At 49.9% G+C, this 22,194-nt stretch overlaps 1 protein-coding gene across 5 annotated transcripts in view; it reads left to right on the top strand.

Annotated features, from left to right (window-relative positions):
• SVIL (supervillin) overlaps nucleotides 1–22,194 on the top strand; it is a 950,451-nt gene that overhangs the window by 694,699 nt on the left and 233,558 nt on the right. For all 5 annotated transcript variants that reach the window (XM_069648084.1, XM_069648081.1, XM_069648082.1 and 2 more), the window contains 2 exons: nucleotides 11,460–11,615; nucleotides 12,428–12,564. In XM_069648084.1, the coding sequence (XP_069504185.1) occupies nucleotides 11,460–11,615; nucleotides 12,428–12,564 (293 nt within the window). The remainder of the gene's footprint in view (nucleotides 1–11,459; nucleotides 11,616–12,427; nucleotides 12,565–22,194) is intronic.

Below are 22,194 nucleotides of genomic sequence, written 5' to 3'. Positions count from 1 at the left end.
CCCCGGCGAAAAAGGACTGTATTTACCAAAAATAAAGGTGGCAGTCTGCCTCTGTACACAACCTACACTGGATTCGGTTGTCTCCTCTGCAGCCAAGAAAAGGTCTGCCAACCCATCATCTTCCTGCTGTTTTCCCCCAGTCAAGGAGGGTGTAAGGGCCAGGATGCTTTCTGCAAGAAGATTATAACCACTGCAGCCACTGCCATCATGGCTGCTAATGCAATGGTCATTTTCACCAGATATGATTGAGTTATGGTACAACCTGGGCCCCATCCTAGAGTTTCTGCCTGATTACAAAAAGCTGGAGGCAATGGACATCAGACCATGCCATTATGGTGTTGGTGGATATCGCTGACACAGGAGTTCACCAACTTGGTAATGGGGTTGTCCTTCGCTGTCAAGGCTGTCTCAAGGCAACAGATTTTCAGCCAGATGTCCAATTCAGAGTTATGGACATGCCATTAGACGGCGCAGGCCCGTCTGAAAAGGTTGACAAAGCCTTCCTTTCCATCAAAACGGACAATGAAACTGCTCTCTTCCTGGGCACGCTGCAACAACAGCAACAGTTCTTTCGGTCTGGAAAAGGATGCTTCAATAGGACAGCCCTTCCATGTATCATTAGTCTTACTCGTACAAAATACCATACTCAGGAGAGCAGTACAGGAAGAAGTCCATCCTGCAGAGGCAGTGCCACCATGGCTCCTCCCAGTCCAGGGGCCATTCCGGCAAGCAACAATTACCAGTCCAAGGCCCAGTCCCCAAAGTCGGCGCCCTGGTGGGAGGATGGGTGTCACGATTAGTCAGGGAATGGAAAACCATCACATCTGACGAATGGGTGCTATCCCTTCTCCAGCAGGGCCACTCACTGGAGTTTATAAACATACCGCCGGACATTCCACCTGCACACTAGCCGGAAATGTTGCAGCATCTCCTTCTGCAAGAAGTACAGGCTGGCTAGCGAAAGGCGTGATGGAGAAATACCAAAAGACAAACTGGTCACAGGAGTCTACTTCCACTACTTCCTGGTAAGAAAAAAGGCACTGCACAACAAGTCGGGGGTTGGAGGCCCATATTAGATCTAAGGGTGCTCAACAAATTCCTAAAAGTAAAAACGTTCAGTATGGTGACGCTGCAACAGGTCCTGTCCCAGCTGCAACAAGATTTTCTGGCGTCCCTTGTTCTCGGACGCGTATTTTCACATCCCTATTTTCAGCTCACACCAGCGCTACCTGCGCTTCGTAGTGTCAGGAGTACACTACCAGTTCAGGGCCTTGCCCTTTGGCCTTCGTTCAGCTCCACGTGTTTACCAAGTGCCTTGCACCGGTGGTGGCTCACCTGCGACAGAGGGCATTCATGAATACCTGTACTTGAACGATCGGTTGGTGAGCGCCTCCTCCTACCAACTGGGCAGAGACCAGAGTCCACCATCCATTGTCTGCAATGGAACAGATTCTCCAACTTCCCAAAGTCATGCCTAGTTCTTATTGTTCTTATGGTATTCGAACGCTGACCTAGCTTCGAGAAGCAACAGAGCACTTTACAGAGATATTTACAAATACAGATACATAACGGAGCAGTTTACAGAGGTGTACAACATTACAGATGCTTAAGGGAGCGGTTTTCAGTGATAACAGCAGAACAGATATACAGCTGAGGGTAGGATACAGAGGAGGGGTACAGCTGTATCGGGTGGCGGGAAGCAGGGGGTGGGCAGCGGCTAGCGAGTCGGGTGACGCGAGGGACACCTAGCGCCATCAAGACTGGCTCTCTACCAGGCAGCAAAGCTCAACACTCAGTCATGCACCACAATGCCCTCGGACAAGAGGGTGGCAGCGCTCCTCCAAAGGTGCATTGCCTCAAGAGCCCTGGTCACTCCAGTTCACAAGTACATGTCACTACTGGGGATGATGTCGTCATGCATTCCTCTGATCACTCACTGCACGCTGCGCATGCGCCGAGTGCAGGAATTCAGGCAGAGCGTTCGCTGGTGGTCAGTGAGGGAGCATCTGGTGACGGGTGCTCCTTTCAGGCTACCGGAGCACCAGGCCACTGTCATGACGGATGCCTCACTGGAGTGCTGTGGAGCCCACTGTCGGGACCAGCACACAAGAGGCCTCTGGTCCACAGAGGAGAATTGTCTACACATCAACCTGCTGGAGTTGCGGGCCATTTTCTGGGCCCCCCCTTTTCCCCCTACTAGCAGGGAAGGTGGTGTGAGTCTACACCGACAATACGACATTGATGTTTTATGTCTGCAAACAGGGGGGGACCAGGTCCCCACAGCTGTCTAAGGAGGCCCAGGCCATTTGGCACTGGGTGTTGCAGCACTAAATGTTTCCAACTTCCCTCCATTTACCAGGGACTCAGAATACCCTAGCGAACTCACTTAGCAGGGAGTTGCGCTTGTGCCACAAGCGGGAGCTGCACAATGATCAACTTCACCTGTTGTTCCAGGCTTGGGGCACGCTGGAGATCGACCTTTCCCACCTATGACAACAGCTGGTGCAAGAGTTTGGCCAGCCGCTTCCTCCATCCGGAGAGCTTTGGGGATGCTTTTGCATTTTGATGGGAGGGAAAGTACCTTTATGCATTTCCTCTGATCCCGCTAGTTCCGCAGGTCATCCGTACGTTCACACTATATTAGTACAAACTGATATTGGGGGCCCCTGCATGGCCGAGACAGTTTTGGTACACTGACGGCCTCACTTTCTCGTCCACTGCTCCTCTCAAGTTGACACCACACCAGGCTCTCCTGTCCAAGAATCAAGGGGCTGTACTACACCGCGATCTGCCACACTCAAATCTGACGTACTAACTTCTGTGTTTGGGTCCTTGTACCTTCCACACGACTGCCAAGGATGGCCCAGGCGAGAGCTCCGTCCACTTTGACGTGCTCCAAGAGCAAGTGGAAATGCTTCCAGGTGTGGTGCAGGAGTCAGCAGCCTTATGCCGTCCAGCCACAAGACATTTTGCCTCGTTATACTTGGCTCGGTCAGGCTTTGACGCATTCTTCTATCAATGTGCTCTTAGCTGCAATTTCCAGATACAACCGTTCCGCAGGCGTACCATCCCTGTGGTCCCACCGGCTAGTGAAGGAATTCTTATGTGGGCTGTTCAGGCTTTTCCGCCCGTCTGTCGCCCAGCTGCAGTGTGAGAACTGAATGTGCTGCTCTCCAAGCTCATGAAACTGCCTTTTGTGCCTCTGCACAAGGCATCCATCAAGCATCTTTCCTGGAAGACCGCCTTCTTGGTGCCCTTAACACCGGTCAGACGGGTGGGTGAAATCCAGGCATTTTCTTGCAAACCGCCTTATTGGACATTTCACAAGGAGATGGCTATCCTTCGTCCTAATCGAATGTTTATGCCTAATGTGCTGTTCTCCAGCATGGGGTCTGGCATGGATTCACATGCTCATGAATATTCCCCGTCGTCAGGCTGGGAATCCTCGGTAAAGAAAAAACCAGTATCATTTTCGTTTCTGATCTGTCTTTCGTAGTAATAACCAATCACTGATCTCTGTGTCATACTGACCACAGCCAATGACTGCCCTCTACCTAAGCCCCGCCTCTGGCAGCCATCTTCAGATTTTTACCGCACGTTCATGTGTTGGGATCCTCGTGCTATTGCTCTCGAGCGTTAGTGCTAGTTTTTCACGTTTTTTCTCAAACTACTTTTTTTCGGTCAAAAGAGCCTCAAGCTCCACCGACTCTCTATCCGATCAACGGGGACCCGTGTCGTATTCGTCTGCGCCCCTCAAGGGTGAAGATTTCGTCGAGCTACGCTTTTGGAGGACTCCAGAAGTTTCTCAGGCCCGGTCATGGCCCAGGAGAAGGGAAGCTCGACGCCCGGAAAGCTGTTCAGGGTCTGCCCTGGATGCCAGCTGCAGAACGTCTTCAAGGAGGATGAACACTCTTTTTGTCTCTACTGCCTACATGACGACGAGGTATACGACGAGGATGTACCGTCGTCGCCTCCCACCAGGGCTTCTCCGCCCGACGAGATTGGATCGTTCCACTCCATGATCACCAGGGCATCCGAGCTTTTCCAACTCTGCCCTGAGGAGAAGAAGAAGAAGGAAGGTTTCCTTTATCAGCGGCGCGAGGCCAAGAGGAAGACGGTCCTCTCAGTGCCTCTATTGGACGACATTTGGGATGAGGGCCTCACCCTCCTCAAGAACCCTTCCAAATCCGAGCGGTCTTCTAAGACCTTTGAGGACGCCCCGGCGACGGGGGTCCAACATAAGGCCAAGCACGGCGAGTCCGCTGGCACCGGGAGCGCCGAACGGTCGGGCTCTACGGGCGCCAGGCAGGGCGCACCCTCCCCGGCACCATCAACCACGAGCCAACGCTCTGGGTCGGCTAAGAGGAAGGCCGAGCACCCGGCGAAGCTCCTGGAGAGGACCCGGTCGAGCTCGAAGGCGGAGGGGGAGCGAGGCGGTGTCCCCCCCCTCAAGGATAAGGCGGTGAGCGCACTTAAGGTGGTGAAGGCCTTAATCCATCCGGCCAAGCCCTCTATCGAAACTGTCGCGGCGGCCCTGGCTCAGCCTGTGCAGGCTACACCAGTGGTGGCGACCTCGGGGCTCAGAGTCTCCCTACCACCTCGGAGGGAGTCCTCTTTTGTGCCCATCGATAGGACCCCCGTGAAATCCCCCGAGGGGAAGAGAAAGGGGGGGCAGGGCGTCGTAGATTCGGCCTCAACCTCAGAGGAGGAACTGGTCGAGGTCTTAAGCCACGGCCTCTGCGTGGAAGAAGACCGACCCGTCGGGATGGATCCCGACGCAGGTGACGACGACATCGCCGAGGGTACCTACGGGGCCCCTGTTCGCCCGTCGGATTCCCCTCTGCCAGCGCCGCGAGACAACTCGGCGGCCATTTTGTTGGTTATACAGTCCTTATGCTCAGAGATAAGGACGAGACTACCGTTGCCGACGGAGGAACCTCTCCCGTCTGGGGACCCAGAACCGGGACCTTCTGGTGTTCCCCCTACTAAGAAAAGAAGGATCCACCCTCCACCTCCTTTTCAGCCGTCGCGCCCCGTCCAGCCCTCCTCCCCGTCCACCCGAGGGGATGATACTGGGACTGACACGGCAGCGACGGGTACGGAAAGCGGGGGGGGGTGCGGCCTCCACATCGACTTCCCCACCGGACGGTGAGGGAAAGAAATGGGACGCAGTCATCTCGTCGGCAGCAACGACTATTAAAGCGGCCAACGCCTTGGCTATCGTGGCCCGCTACGACAGGGAGCTCTGGTACAAACTGGCTCCCCTGCTGGACTTCCTGCCGGACGTCAAGAGAACAGAGGCCCTGGAGATCCTGCAGGAAGGTGAGGTGGCTTCTGACGACGCCATTACCGTTGCGACGGACATCGCCGATACTGGGTTCCGCCAGTTGGGCAACGGCGTTTGCCTTGGGCGGCGTGGATGGCTCAAGGCTACGGACTTCCGTCAAGACGTTCAGACCAGAGTCCTGGACATGCCCTTCGATGGGAACAACCTGTTTGGGAAAACAGTGGACGATTCCCTTCAGGCCATTAAAGCGGACACTGAGACAGCCCGGGCCCTGGGAGTTCTGCAACAACGACGGACGCCCTTTCGGAGCAGCGGAGGCAAGGGCGCCTCCAAAGGTTCCGGCGGCGGTTTCTCCACCTACCGTCAAGCGGCCCGCTCATCGTCTCAGGAGGCCTACAGAGGACGAGGCAAGTCTGGCGGACCCCGCCGTCATCGCCAAGGAGGTCAAGGCGGCAAAGCCTCGTCGAAGCAGGATTGAACCGCCCGTGGGGTCGGGCCCCCACCGAAACACCCCGGTGGGAGGCCGGCTGGCGAGCTTCGTCAGCGTGTGGGAGTCCATCTCCACCGACCGTTGGGTGCTGGACGCCTTGGCCCGGGGCCACGCGCTCGAATTCCAGAGACGGTGTCCGCGCGTCCCCCCCCGTGGCCAGGAAAGAACTTCACGTCCCTCAACTTCTCCTGGAGGTAAAAGCGATGCTCAGGAAGGGCGCCATCGAACTCGTCCCAAAGAGGCTTCGGGGCTCCGGAGTTTACTCGAGATACTTCCTCGTGAAGAAGAAGACGGGAGGATGGCGCCCCATCCTGGACCTGCGACGTCTGAACAAGTTCATCAAGGCGCAGAAGTTCCGGATGGTCACCCTCCAGCACGTCCTGGGTCAGCTGGAGGAAGGAGACTTCCTGTCGTCGTTGGATTTGGAGGATGCCTACTTCCATATTCCCATTCTAAGGGGGCACCGAAAATTCCTCAGGTTTGTGGTCCAAGGGCGTCATTACCAGTTCAAAGCCCTCCCCTTCGGACTACGGTCGGCACCCAGAGTATTCACCAAGTGCCTCGCACCGGTGGCGGCGCAGCTGCGCCGCGAGGGGGTCCACGTCTACCCCTACCTGGACGACTGGCTCATCCGAGCCAAGACGAAGGAGCTTGCCGTGGTTCACACGGCAAGGACCGTCCAACTTCTCACGGACCTGGGATTCTCCGTGAACTACGCCAAATCCCACCTGGTACCCGCGCAAGACGCTCTGTTTCTGGGAGCGAGGCTCAACACAGTGTCCCTTCTGGCCTCCCCGTCGGAGGAGAGGACCAGGACCATCCTGGGCAAGGTGCAGCGGATGTTGGTGGCCGACGCGGCCAAGGTGAGGTCCATCAAGTCCCTCCTCGGAATGATGTCTTCCTGCATCTACCTCATTCCCATGTGCAGGCTCCGGATGCGCCCGTTGCAGGAGTTCCTGGACGCGCGCTGGATCCAAACGACGGGCAGCTTCGAGGAAAGGATCACACTCGACGAGAGTTTCCGACGAGTGATCCGGTGGTGGGGCACCCACGCGCATCTGACGGCGGGCATAGACTTCCAGACCCCAGCCCACCAGGAGACAGTGACCACGGATGCCTCCCTGGAAGGGTGGGGAGCGCACACCGAAAATCTGCACGCAAGAGGCCTTTGGCTCCCGACGGAGAAATCCCTACATATCAACGTCCTGGAGCTCTGTGCAGTGTTTTGAGCCCTCAGGTCCTTCCTTCCGTCCCTCAAGGGCAAGGTGGTGAGGATCTTCACCGACAACACCATCACCATGTTTTACATCAGGAAACAGGGCGGAACCAGGTCCCCAGCACTGTCCATGGAGGCGCAGGACCTGTGGCATTGGGCCGTCGCCCAAAGGATATTTCTGGTGCCGTTTCATCTGGCAGCGATAAAAAACACCATCGCCGACTCGCTCAGCAGGGAGCTGCGCTCGTGCCACGAGTGGGAGCTACGGCAGGATCTAGTGGATCGCCTCCTCCGACGGTGGGGCACACCCCAGATCGACCTGTTCGCGACGGCGACGAACTCCAAGTGCCGGAGGTTCGCCAGCAGGTTTCCCCAGGCGAGGAGCATGGGCGATGCTTTCTCGTTCCCCTGGGAGGGCCTGTTCCTCTACGCGTTCCCTCCTTTGCCACTGCTAATCCGGCTCGTCAACCAGCTCAAGAGGTCACGGTGCAGGATGATCCTCGTCGCACCTGCGTGGCCGAGGCAGATATGGTTCCCGGACCTTCTGGACTTGTCAGCGTCCCCGCCAATCAAGCTGCCGGTGGACGCGGATCTACTCTCCAGGGAAGGGGGCGCCATCCTCCACCACGACCCGAAATCGCTGAACTTGCAGGCCTGGCTCCTGCAGCGCTAGAGTTTGGAGGATACGGCATACCGGCCGACTGCAGAGAGGTTCTTGCAAAGGCCAGGGCGTCCTCGACTCTTAAATGCTACGGACACAAATGGAAGAGGTTCTCTGTCTGGTGCCGCGCACAGAAGATTAACCCTCTACGGATTACGGCCCCCCAAGTACTGCCGTACCTGCTGACGCTGGCCAAAGCTGGACTGGCACACGCGTCCATCAAGATTCATCTTGCTGCGATCTCCCGATACACCAGAACCACGGGGCGGACGTCCTTGTGGTCTCATCGTCTGGTGAAAGAGTTCATGAAGGGACTGTTCAGATCGTTCCCGCCGGTGAAGGCTCCGGCCCCGGCGTGGGAGCTCATCGTGGTGCTGACCAAGCTCATGGGACCTCCGTTCGAGCCTCTGCACTCAGCTCCGTTGAAATTTCTGTCGTGGAAAACAGCGTTTCTTGTGGCCATCACCTCCGCACGACGAGTGGGAGAGATCCAGGCCCTTTCCTGCAAGGCCCCGTACTTGACTTTTCACGCAACGAGGGTAGTGCTCAGGACGCACCCCTCCTTCATGCCCAAGGTACCGTCGGACTTCCATCTCAACAAACCCTTGGTGTTGCCTGTGTTCTTCCCGTCGCCTTCGTCGCCGGCTGAGAGGACTTTGCACTCGCTGGATGTGGCTAGAGCGCTAAAGTTCTACCGCACAAAGTGTTTTCGGAAGACGTCACAACTCTTTGTGAACTTTGGACCTGTCAATCAGGGGAAGGCTCTCTCGAAGGCTTCCATTTCCAGATGGCTCTCCGGCTGTATCATGTACTGTCACCGGTTGGCAAACCGACCGCTGCCTGGCCGTCCGAGAGCCCATTCCACCAGAGCGATCGCAGCTACCACGGCGTTCCTATCTGGTGTGCCCCTGCTGGACATATGCAGGGCTGCTACGTGGAGGTCGACGCACACCTTCACGAAATTCTACTGCGTCGACCGGGATTCCAGGGAGGAGTCCAGGGTCGGCCAAGCAGTGCTGCGCAACCTGTTCGCCTGAGGTGAGCCTGGTGAGGAGGTAAGATGCTTAATGTTGAGTTTGATGTAATGCTTAATGTTGAGCCTTTGCCACCTCCCGTGGTTGTGCATGTGTGTACTGCTATGTATTCTTTATTCATGAGCATGTGAATCCATGCCAGACCCCATGCTGGAGAAGGAACAAGTTACTTAGCTGTAACTGTTGTTCTCCAGCATGGGTCTGGCATGGATTCACATGCGAACCCCCCCGCTTACCCCTCTGCGGTTCTTCACTTGGTCATACTGCCACTTCACGTGCTTCCAAATCTGAAGATGGCTGCCAGAGGCGGGGCTTAGGTAGAGGGCAGTCATTGGCTGTGGTCAGTATGACACAGAGATCAGTGATTGGTTATTACTATGAAAGACAGATCAGAAACGAAACTGATACTGGTTTTTTCTTTACCGAGGATTCCCAGCCTGACGACGGGGAATATTCATGAGCATGTGAATCCATGCCAGACCCATGCTGGAGAACAACAGTTACAGGTAAGTAACTTGTTCCTTATATCCTGATGTCTGGGTGTGTCTTGACTTGAGTGTGTGTCACAATGTAAAAAGATGATGCATATGGAGTTTGTCAGACTCCAAAACAAAAAAAGTGTTCAAATCAAAGAAAAATACATGTGTGGGAAAAAGGTCTCACTCTCTCCCGGATTAAAATGAAAAATCCTAAAGTCCAGCAAAAAGAGCTGAGGGTCTCTAAGGTAGAAGGGAATTAGCACATTTCTGTGAATTCTCCCTAACACTCTTCTTGTGTTCCTGCAGTCATCAGAAGCGTTCCTCTGCCAACCGGTGGGCTGACAAACTGCATTTTGTGCTACCTCGCCAGAAGCATCGCCATTCCTTATTTTCGTCCGGAACTTCAGTGATCTCCAGCTAGTCCCGGAAGTCACCTTCCTGCGAAATATCAACATCCAGCATAAAGGATTCAAGAACTGGAAGTCTTTCTTTGACCGCGACTGAGACACCTTGTGTCGCCATGCATTGGTGGCTGTCGCTGGAACCGGCCTCCCACTTCCCCTATCTTGTTGAGTGTCTTGAAGAGTCCTGAATCAATTCCTGCTGCATTTCTCCACTGGAAAGGGTTGCACTCAGCTCCTGGACCCGACCAACTTTTTCACCCGCAGCTCCTGGTATCTTCGACCGGAATCAACAATGGGAAAACCTACCTTCAGTGACTAACGCCCTGCCCTCCGCCCCCACAGCCGATCTCCATTCCACCTGGCAAATCTGGGGTAAAATTGAAAAATCTTAGTGCGAGTGGTGAGCAGTTGCCATACTTACTGGTACCACTATCTCCTTGATTATATAGTTGGTGAAGATGTGTTTATTTTTTATTTATTTTTTTAACTACTTTGCTTTGGCAACACTTGTTGCAAACGTCCTCCAAGATAGAATCTTACTTGACTCACCATTAAACTCCTTTGATAGACTTCTGAAGGAATCTTCACATCCACTGGAACATTTCCCTAACTTTTTCCGCAACTTAAAGTACTTGCAAACTTTTGGGCACAAGGCCCCATTGAACTTGGGGGTTAGACTTTACAAGTTAGTGTTCCTATTCTTGTGTATTGGTCGTGCAATTGTTAACTACTTTCCTTTCCTTCCCTTTCTTGTATTGGGGGCGGGGGATGAATTATACACTTTGCTCTAATTTTGGCTATATATGTTTTTTAAATTGTAGTTTTGTGTGATCACATTACCTGTTTCATTTTTCTTTGTGTTTTTGGGATATAGTATTTGTATACTTACTAAGTGTAATCCATGCTTATTTCACTGTGTGGACTCATTGTGGACCCATAACCCCACTTACCGCTCCTGAGACTTGGCCTTGACCACTCTCCATGCTACCTTGATTGGTGTGGCTAAACTCCCAGAAGTGTCCCCTGTTCACTGTAACTTGGGCAGACTTCTAAACTCTGTCCAGTAGGACAGCGTTTAGAAATCCATATTAACAATAGGGCAGTACAATTTCTAGAGTACTTTCTCTGGAAGCCTGATGGGGGAGCATTGCATATTTAGTGAAGCTCATGGTAGTAAACCTGGTTCTGGACCACTCAAGGATGGTGATGGTGGTGGGAGGGGGCAGAGAAGTCAGTAGGAGGGCTTGTTTGGGTCAGCCTTGGGTGTCTTATTGCGGGTGACATTGATTATTTTGTGTTAGGTAGGGATGAAGCCACTGGAAGAGTGAGTAGAAAGGTTGTTAGTGGAGCGATTTGCTTGTTTTTATTTCAAGAGGATCAATGGGGAGCACTGGGTGGGTTGGCAGTGTGGAGGATGGGGAAGAATGTGATGCGAGAGGAGTGAGTGAATAATGAAAGGGGGAGGGGATAACGGGAGGTGGAAAGGAGGCGGTAGTGGCGGAAAGAAGAGGGTGGACATAAGGTGTCCTGTATTTCTGGGCTTTTTTCGGCTAGGTAGGAGGCAGTAGTCGGTGGAAAGGGAATGATGAGGGCCATTTTTTGAGAGGCTGGGCGAGAGCATGATTGGGACGATCAGTGAGGGTTTGCGAGGATGAGAGTCAATGAATCATAGGTCTTCAGTGTAATGAGAGGATCAGATAAAGAGCACTTCCCTTTGTGGCTCTCCTTCACTCTGCTTTGCAATGGAGAAAGTAAGCGGTGCCTGGGCTCTATGCTCTTGCGAAATAAGCTGAAAGATAACTTGGAAGTCAAGTAGAAGAGAATAAACAAAACTGTACATTGAGACCCAATAATTATTATTGCCCTATTTCCATGTTTTCTTTTCTAGTGTCCAAAAATTCAAATTTTTCTGAAGTGGCACTTGCAGGTCTGGCGAGCAAGGAAAACTTTAGCAGTGTCAGCTTGCGAAGCGTAAACCTATCTGAACAAACTTCCAACAACAGCGCAGTGCCATACAAGAAACTGATGCTGGTGCAGGTTAAAGGTATGTTCACACTGTAGGAGCTCTGTGTTAAAAGGGCATTAATAAAAAAGAGGGTCCTATTATTTCTCATTGCAGAAATGCAGATAATCCCGCCATTGTAAACCTAATCGTGACCCACTTGGAGCAGTAGAACAGTTTCTTCATTCAGTGCAAGCACATCGATTGTTTATTGCCAATCAGCCTGTTGCTTGCCATGAACTAGTGGGATACAGGGCAATATTTATAACCTCACATTCTCATTTGGCTATTCATGGAAATTCAAGAACTTGACACTTGATAAGTCAAGCCATCACTGAGTACTTTGTAATACAATATTACCGTTTGTTGAGCTGGTAAGTGATTATTTTTACCGTTGTGGTTACTTTTATTACTTTGCCTTTATAATACTAACAGTCTGTATTATTTGGTAATCCCCTCATTCTGAAGATATATTTGGTCCATTAAGGCATGATGTTCATAACATTAAAGAGTTTTATGAACGCTCGCTCTTACATGTGCGTTAGATAATGTACTCTTGTTTATGTTAAGTCACATTCAGCCAAAATATGAAGCGAGCTGCATAATCCCGTGCTTTTAGGAGGCTGCGCACTGATTTAGCTGAAAGAAATCACCTGCATGTCGATGGTAGAATGGTCTAATTAAAATCAGAAACGTTACACGCGTATATCACATGATTAAAGAAAGGCACAAGAGTAAGCAATTCGGAGTGAATGTTTTCTCTTATGCGGGCGTTGGTTTGATGCCCCGTCACCTTTCGTGAACTTCACAGTGCCAGTAGAGTTTGTTAAATGTTTTTTAACCTTTTGTTTAAGGGAGAAGGCATGTTCAGACGAGATTAGTTGAGCCAAGAGCATCTTCATTGAACAGCGGCGACTGCTTCCTGTTGTTGACTCCACACTTCTGCTTCCTGTGGGTAGGAGAATTTGCGAACGTCATTGAAAAAGCCAAGGTTAGTGCTCTGTGCTTTCCAAGTAAACACTGCTTCCAGATGGTGGTTTTAATGGTGCACTGCTGTGTGGGGAGTGCACCATATAAGGCCAGCAAAGGTTATATTTATCGTAGCTCCTGCTCATGGCTTCCCCCATGTTTCCCTCTATGAGCTGCGATGACACATTCACTGCAAAACCTCGGGAAAGAAAGCGGGCCCTGAATCTCTCCACTGTTCCAGTTTATGCAGGCACTCGAGGCAACGCCTTAGTGGACTTCATCCAGTATTTAGCGCCTTGCAGTAAATGTTTTCATCTGAGTGTTCTGTGTTCTTATGGTTTGTCCAAAGCTTGAAGTGAATGTTATGTGTATCCCTTAACGGGCCCTGAGTAATACCCCCTAAAGCATGCAGCATGCACTGCGCCAGGTGTACTTTCAGAAGTCTCTTTTTACAGATGCCATACCGTAATGACTCCGAGGAACATCTGAAACCAGAGTGTTCTTTGCAAGGAATATTTAGATTGCTTGTTGTAATGGCAAAACGTGGGCATGCATTTCATGTTGGCTGACCACTTCGTTTTCACGTGTGCACGCTTGCAGTACCAGGGGGCACATTTACAAAGGTTTACAGATCGTAACTTATTACAGAGGTACATTATGCTTTCTGTTATGCCTATTGTTAGGGAGTTTAAAGTCCACCTATCGTAGGACTAGAGAAGACTCACTCTTAGGTGTTCAGGGCTCCAATGCTTAGATTTGTCCTGAACTACCCAAAAGGTTTTGTAGCAATGGCAGAGCAGCCAGGCTCAGTCTAGGAGACCCAAAGGCTATAGGTAAGTACATAAAACACAGGGGACACGCATAGTCAAGAATACACTTCCACACTGTAGTATTATAAAAATGTTATTTATTCTAAGGTAACTAACACAATATTATAATCGCAGATAAGTACTTATTCACATTTATACAGTAAGACATTTAAGTATTACTCAAGCCAATAGTAAGCTTTAGATGGGTACAGGTAAGTAGCCAGAGTAGCAAATCAATTCTTATAACCAACATTTAAATGATGTAACATATATACTTGTAAGTACTTTTAGGAATCCTATACTTTATAAAGTCCAGCCCTATCTGGGAATGAAAGTCTCCATGAGATACTGTGTGAACGAGGCCCCTGGGCGGAAGAATGAAGAAGGGCAGATGCTGTCAAAATTAGCAGGTTTCTTCTAAGTAGCAGGTGGGTAAGATGTTTAGTTAAAAGGTGGTTTCATAGAGGTCAGGTAGACCCTCTGAAGGATTATAGACCAAAGGACCAGTGTCCTTAGGCCTTGGACAACACAGATGGGTTGTACACCCCACTGTGTCTCAGAAAGCTCCGGATGAGTCTGATTCAACTCAACAAACACCAAGGTATGTACCTAGGAGTGGGACAGTACCTTTTCATGACGAAAGAACACTAGTCATTGACTGGTCCTGAGGTGAGGCCACAGCAACTCCTATTCGGAGTCTTGGTGTGGGGGCTGAAGAAGGAACATTTGGAGGGAGCATACGGTCAGCTTCTTGCGATGGGATGCCCAGCAGATGATCTTCACGATACTGGCTCATTGGGACACGACACAGGCTGTGTCAGCGATGGTTGTCACACGACAGGGTTCTGTTTCTCGGTCCCCGACTTGGAATGGGGGAGACATTCCAGAATAGGAAAGTGTCCCTGTAGGTCCAACAGGATGCCCACGAAGTTCCAGCCGAAACAGTGCTTTGAGAGACGGTGCACAGCAAATTGGTCCAGGTCCCAGGGTATTGGGGAATTGCAGCCCAGGATGATTGCAGCTATTCAAGGGATAGCTCAAAATGCAGCTCATCTCGATACTGGTTAGGCCCACCAGGCCAGGGGAGGAAGTAGTCTGGTCTGGATCTTCCCGGTCGATCAGAAGTGGAGGTTGGAGCAGCAGTGGTCATTCAGCAGGCACTCGCTGGAGGTGGCTGCAGACATCCCTCTTCCTCGGATTCTTGTTTCCATGGGTCGTCTCTTTTGCTGCTCCAGGCCCCTTGCCTTTATGCAGGAACCCAGCCAATCGCCAGTCATGCCACGTTCATACATTGGGTGGTGGCTGTCCTAATGGAACAGCCAGCCTGCTGGTCAGCACTGGATCTAAGCAGACTTATTGGAGGACAAAGACTTGTGGAGGTACACTCCCAGCTTCATGTCCTCCCAGACACGCTGGTGGCCTTGGGCGGGCTTCCCAGTGGGAGCCCGGAGAAGACCATTCAGCAGGACCTCCCACTCCCAAACGCCAGAAGAGTGCTCAAGAAAGGGCAAGTCATCAAGAGTTGGCAAAAAAAGAAGACTGGCACCATTTTAGGTCAATGGTGACCCATGTGCCCCTTACCACAGCTGTGACAGCAGCCTATGTGTAAAAATCAAGTAGTCAATAGAAAATATCCACAACCACCAGCCACTCAGATGAACTTGTCACTGTAACTAGAAAGTTACAGGAGAAGTGGAAAAATGAAACCACGGTGTCCCCTCAGCACTCCACATAAGTGGGGAGTGCTGATTGTATCCTACCTATCTTTATTTTGTGCAAAGTATCCCTCTGTCCTTGTAAACAATTATGACAAGGAAAATAAAATAAAAAGGACAGCTCAAAGAGCTCGAAGCAATACTGCACAGAAGGTGCAGTGTGCTTCAATAATACATTGCAGATGCCTTAAAGGGGAGGAAATCATGACTCCAAAAAGATGCAACCAAAAGGGATATAAGGTCGAATAAAAGACTAAGTGTGGGGAAAAAGGGCTCCAGTCACTCAGGAAAACTAATCAAAAATCCAAGAATCCTGCAGAAAGTGCTGGGGGACTAACAAGTGGGCACACACACAGTTACACAATGAAAAAGGATGTTTCCTAACTGCTTCTTTTTGTTACTTTGCTCCCATAGACGTTTTGACTGCTGGTCTGATTTTATGAAGTAACGCCTTCTACTTTACTTCACTTACTTTGTGGTCATTTTTATAGGCAAATTGATCCCTAAAACGGAGTACTAGGAGAATGTCCCCTTTAGGAAGTTTCTTATATTGTTAAAGCAGCACACCGCACCTTTAAAGTGAAGTGCGGTTAGGATACTTTGTAACCAAACATTTTCTTTTGTAACTTTGTTTACAACTGCAATGTGTCCAGGGGGGGCTGGCTATTTTTCTACTGTGTATTTTTACTTTTTATTTGTGCACTTTTGCATTTTACTGCATAATGCTATAAAGAGTACCATATACTATACAATGAATGTGCTACAAGAATTTTCATCTGTCCTTTGGCCATATTATCCTTTGAACTTCTTCCTGCCCTCTCTGGTCTGAAATTGCCATATAAGGAATCCCTTTCCCAGGCAAAGCCTCAACTTTTACAGCCAAAGTGTTGGTCTGTGTGCGTGGCTGGATGTTTGGGGCTGGCACTGTTTGGTCCCAGTCCACATCCGTGTGTTTGTTGCTGGGCAGAATGTTTGGCCAGTGGCTATCCATGATTGGATAGCCACTGCCAGTTTGAATGATGCAGATCCTTACTAGTGATGGACCCGAGAGGGGGGAGGTGGAGGGAGATCCTGTTGAAATCCTGGATAAGAAGTTTCCTGCAGCCATTCGACAGATCATCGTTGAAGTCAACACCGCTATGATGAAGTGGAGCCCGCTGAAGACCTGAAAACTGTTGCAGCTGACCAGCATTAGCTCTGGCTATGTCCCCGTGAAGCCCTGCTCCTCTGTCCTGATCTCAAGAAGGTCCTTCTCGGTGCTTTGTCCCCTGAACTGGTGAGTACAACTAGTCACAACCCCTACTTGAGCCTGCTGAGCCTTCAGAAGTGTCCCTGGACCACCGATTAGACTGACCTGCTACGTCGCTTCAGTCATCGCTGTTCAGAGAGCATCCTTGGAACTTGGAGGATCTCTGAATTGTACTGCAAGATGCCTGGTCCTGCATTTCCAGCCTTCTAGACACAGCAAAAGCCATGCAGGGCCTGCTTCTTTGTTCATCAACCAAAGATCTCCTGTTGCTGCCTGACCGTGGTGACTCTCATTGAATCCAGTCGTCTTGGCTCCATGGAGGTTTCCTGAGGTCACCTACCCCACCGAAGTAGTTGTCCTTTAGTGACTAGGTGATCAACTGACTGCAACTAAATCCCAATGTCCAAAAACGACCTCTGTACCTGAAACCCATGGGCATCCCTCGACATACTGGCCATAGCCAATTAGACGCGTCCCCTTCGCTGCACCACTGGTGGACATCTCCAGATTTATTTACTGCACGTTAAGTGTTGGGAGTCATAAAGAAATCTCTCCTACATATTCAGCGGGTTTGGGTTGATTACATCGAATCAAATTGGTCGTTGGAGAATCATACTCATTTTTTAAAACCATTTTTTAACGGGTGCTTTTTGCCACATATATGTGCAGGGGGAGACCCTACGCAGCCCCCACTTTTGCCCCTTTACATGAATTATATCCCTAAACCCAACTCCCACATATATTTGCAGCAAAATCTACAAAACAATTGCGACCAATTCTCCTGCAAGCAATTCGGACGTGCAGTAATCTACCAACATGATTCAACGTTTGTCTATTTATTTTTTTTCCATCATATCATCCAGTTTGGTGCTGTGTCACTTCTCGCCGACTCCAAAGCCTCAGGGCATGTTGGGGTCGCTGTACTTTCATCTGAGGCCTTCATGAGTCTGTCGACATCATGTGCGACACGAGGAAGAAAAGCCTGTTCATGGTCTATGACTTGTCACCTTAAGAACATGAACATTGAAGATCCTCGTGACGATGTGTCTGTACCTGGACCCCGACTTGAACAACAGCAGAGGCGTAGCCAGCATTGTCTAACATTGGGGGACTGAATCAAATGTAGTTGGGCCCGCCGCAGTGATACAAACATCTGTAAATGCCCACCCAGTGCTGCTGAGATTGCATGTACACATTTTGGGTGGGCCTTGCCCGTTCAGGCCCTACCCTGCCTACACCTCTGAACAACCGTACCATCTGCCAGTCGTTGTTCAAAACCTGCAAGGATCACCACTGAAGGTTAGTGGCTTGGTTGGATGAAGGTGCTGGGTCCTTTGACTCTGCCTATGTCCTCAGTTATGCCACTGACAGGCACAGCAGACCCCTAGGGGTTCCATGTGATATTTTCGCCGCACAAATATCGCCATATTTTTTCGGCGAAAATAACAAATGGACCCTGCGGGGACAGCCCCGCAACCCCTGCATCATTTTTTTTATGTGCGGGGGACACCCCCGCAACCCCCACACCTAATATTTTTGCCACCAAAAATATTGCCTATGGCCGTTCCCGACGACCATATGTTTGTCGATATTTTTGCTGGCGAAAATATTACCCGATACCCCCTAGGGGAGCACTTCCTCATCAAAGTGGTCTAGCTCCCCTGAAGAATCCTCTGATGGGAAGAAGGCAAAAAAGGGACATGCATAGCACGCTCTGCACCCTAGTTGACTGTCGGTCACTTCTTCATCTACACCTACAATCGCCTAATATTAATAATAATAAAAATGTGTTATTTATATAGCAGTTTTTTCCAAAGCACTTAACATAGGACATATTTACATACATTAATATTGTTAGTATAATAACTGTGGCGCCGAGAACTTCATCAGCAGCTTCATCTTCTAAGCACTCTTCAGAGATGCGATGCTCATCCATGACTACAGTTCTATCTACACCATCCTGGTCGATGACGCAATCGAAGGCCCATGTGTAGCCCAAGTCCTCTTCGACCATCATTCCATCGACTTCGTCGACAACCAGTCATCGTCTACGTCCACTATGCCAACTACCTCATCATCTAGATCTACTCCGTCACCAAACAAGTCATCGCACGGCCCCTCCTAAAAGGCCCTTGGTTTCCTCTTTTCCAATGGGAGGTGCTGTCGACAGGGATGTCCTTTCAGTGTTGTCTTGCATCCCCAGGCCAACTCCTGCTCAGCCACTATTTTCACTGGCTCCAAATGCACCACCTGCGTTCTCCTGTCAGACCATGGCCCCTCCTGAAAAACTATTACAGCAAGGTGCTGCTTTGGACATGGATGCACCAGAGGAAGTATTGTCAGGCGAGGAAGATGCAGTGCCTACTCTTGCTGATATGCTGCCTCCGGCTCTACATAAGCAAGGCTTTGTTCCACCTTCTCCAGTTGGACCTGTCCCAGTGGACATGCCCTCTGGGTCACCTCCGGCTCCTGCGCCCTCAGTCTCAAGGGACAGGTCTATGGGCATTTTCGGCCAAGCTACAGACACTGGTTCCGGAGCTACAGCAGTGGCTTCCTGCTCCACCATTGCCTTCTTAAGCACAGCCCATTGGTTTTCCTGCAAAACATTTGGTTCCTTGACCCTCCTCCCAGCCCCCTCCCGGTGCCGTGCTTTTGCCACCAGTTGCCCTCACTGATACCAACACTAACGATTACCCGACACACGGTTCTCCACACACTCACTCCACAGTCAGGTTTGAAGTTCTGGTGCCAGGGGATGGTGAGCCAGCAGATCTACCTCCAAGAGATTCACCTCCGGACGAGATTGGCTCCTTTCATGCTCTCATGTCTCAAGCAGCAACACTCTTTGATCTTCTCCCAGAGGAGCAGAAAAAGGAGGGATTCCTCTATCAAAGGTGGGAATCGGCCAGGTCCGTAGTATCAATTCCAGTGCTAGACGATATCTGAGCAGATGGCCTCCTAGTGATGAGGAATCCGTTCTCAGTGCCACCCAAGAAAGATTGCTTCAAGTAGTACAAGGTCCTGGATTCAGCACTCCAATACCTACTCACACAGCCTTGCCCGGACTCAGTTGTCTCAACAGCCGCCTGTAGAGAAGGGAGCCAACAGCCTCTACCGGAAGTCCCGTCCTTAAATTGCCTATATGTTGGGAACTGGAAGTAGTGACAACAGCGACACCTGAAATGCCTATAACATGAGCAGCCTTTGAAGCAGAGTATCCATTAAGAAGACCATTCGTTGTGTATGCACAAAGAGCTGACAGCCGCTTGGGAAAATGACTGAAGAGCACGTGAAGACGGATGAAAGAGACTGGTGATGTCATATGAAGAGAGTGAAACACCTCAAAGGAGAGAACAAGAGAGAAAGTGAATAGGCCATATAGAATCTGATGACGAAATAAGGAAGTGTGACCCTTTACATGCGGAATAAAAATTATTCGTGTGAAGAGCACAGAATAAAATGAAAACCATTTTATAATTGTACAGATGAAGTAACGCAAGTAGACAAAGTAATCCTAAGGCTAGCTATACGTAGTGAATAGTGCAGGCAGTGCCACCAAGGTATATATTGCATAGGAATTTGGCAGTTCCACATCGTATTTGAGCAAACTGGACTCTGTGAACAGAAGGACTGAAAAGTGTGGCGCAACAGAATAAACCCAGCTGAAGATGGAAGAAGAATCGAGGAGGCCTGCCTGGCCCAGTGTCGAGAGGTGCGGCAGCCAAGAAACTAGTTAATCATCATGGAAAGATACAATGAACAAGAAGGTGATAGCTGAGCTCCTGTTAAGGTGCAGCGGAAGGAAAATGAGTGCCAAGTTTTATTCATTTAATACCATTAAATACAACAAAGGAGCTCAAAACGTGGTCTCCAGTCACATGGTCAGATGAAAATAGACCTTGGGCAAGCTGCATTGAGACCAGAAGATAAAGCCATGGTCAAACTCCCTTTTTATTCCCAGGGGCAGTAACACTTGCAAGGCCAAGTTCAAAAGACTATTCTCATGGCAGACCACTTGAGTGATGATGGATGATGGGCTAATTGGGTGAAGAGGCATGGTCAAGACTGACCCACTGGCTTGTGCGCTGCTAACGAGTGGAATATGCCAGAAAGGGTACAAGCGTGCCAACAATTATAAAGGGCCACGTACCAAAAAGCCCTATAGTTAGAGGCCCAATGAGACGACGTGTATTTAATGACACTCGCAATGACTTGCACTAGGCGTGGGGAGAGTTGTCCACCTAACACTAGAGACTCGATCACAACACCAACCCTCATAGAAAGTATGCCTAGATGTTTCCAGTACCCAATCACAGTTTCACATAAGTTTTCTTAGTTTGCCACGTAGTATGACATCACTGATGACGAGTTTTTAGTATACAAGTGTTTCTTATGAAATATGCTGTGATCTTCCTACCAGACATCAGTTAATGTCTGTTGTACTCCCTGTTTTAGAGAATTGTTATTAAAACAGACAAACCTTTTGCCAACTTCCTGAGTCGGTTTTATTATTGTTTGAGTAATTTCTGTATCTGTATTCTGTATCCCCATCCGCCCGCTAGAGTTACCTCGTCTTAAAGAGCCTTCGGGTTCACGCCTGTAAGTGCTCTGCCAATCCTTCATCCCCTTGCATGGACCTCCAGACAAGGAGGGCAAACAACTAGACTCCTTTGGCAAGAGGGTCATCTCTACAGCTGTGATTACCATCAAGGAGGCTAACTCATTGGCAATTATTTCCCGCTATGACCAGGAACTCTGGTTCAAGCTGGAGACAATCCTGGTATTTACTTCCTTCCGTGCGGGGTGAAGCACTTACACTGCTGCAAGATGGCAAAGCGGCATTGGTTATGCAATCTCGATTGCTGTGGACATCACGTACACAAGATTCTGCCAGATAGGTTACAATGCAGTGTTAGGCTGTCGGGGTTGGTGGCAGTACCAGACTGATTTGCATATGGCTGTACCCAAGTGTTTAACATTGTCTACTCTTTCGTTGATTTATACACCATGGTAAAATGTAGCATAATGAGTTCGCTTTGCCTGAAAATGTGTATATGATTTTCTTTTAAACCACATGTAAATAAACACATGTTCCCTGATTAAAATGAGTGCACAAAGAATTGTAATGATTTAATCTGCTTTGCTATTTTCTAGATAAATGCGAGTTCATGTTCAAGTTCTTGCAGGTTTGGAATAGGGTGATCACTTCTAAACACCACTACAGTTTCCTATAAATATAACATTCTACACTCTAATAATTGTTTAAATTTGAACGGCGGGAACCACCCCCCTTTTTATATACCATTGTTGGCAGTACCAGACTGATTTGCATATGGCTGGACCCCTTTTGCAATGGCGCAGACGGGCTAAAAAACGGTGGTGTGGAAGGTTGCCCAGAGCAACGCCAGTGGTACAGATTCATTCAAAACCTTCCACCCATCACTTTTGTGGTCACAGGGTTGGCTTAAGGCCACCAATTTCCAGCCGGAAGTCCAGTCCAAAGTTGTTCATATGCCTTTTGACGGCATCTATTTGAGAAGGTTGATGAGACCTTGCAGGCCATCAAGACAAATACTGAGTGCTCATTCGTTGGTACTCTGCAGCGGCTTCGCCAGTACTTTCGCTCATGAAAATCGAGATTTTCAAAGATTTCGAGGGATTATAGATCCTCATACAGACGTTCCCCCCCCTGGCACCACCCAAGAGATTTACAAGGGATGATCAGAGTTATCGAGGAAACCAGTGACTATGCAGAGTTTCTTCCAGAAATCTGGTGCCGAAGCGGGCCTGCCAGGCCCCAGCGTCTACCCCCCAACCACCACTTCACCTCTCCAGTAGAGGGGCAGCTTTCCCCCTTTGTGGCACAGTTGAAATCCATC

Source organism: Ambystoma mexicanum, chromosome 2q, assembly GCF_040938575.1.
Source record: "Ambystoma mexicanum isolate Mex_15411 chromosome 2q, UKY_AmexF1_1, whole genome shotgun sequence".
Classification (NCBI taxonomy): domain Eukaryota; kingdom Metazoa; phylum Chordata; class Amphibia; order Caudata; family Ambystomatidae; genus Ambystoma; species Ambystoma mexicanum.
Note: the sequence above shows the minus strand (reverse complement) of the source record. Positions and strands in the feature narration are given on the sequence as shown.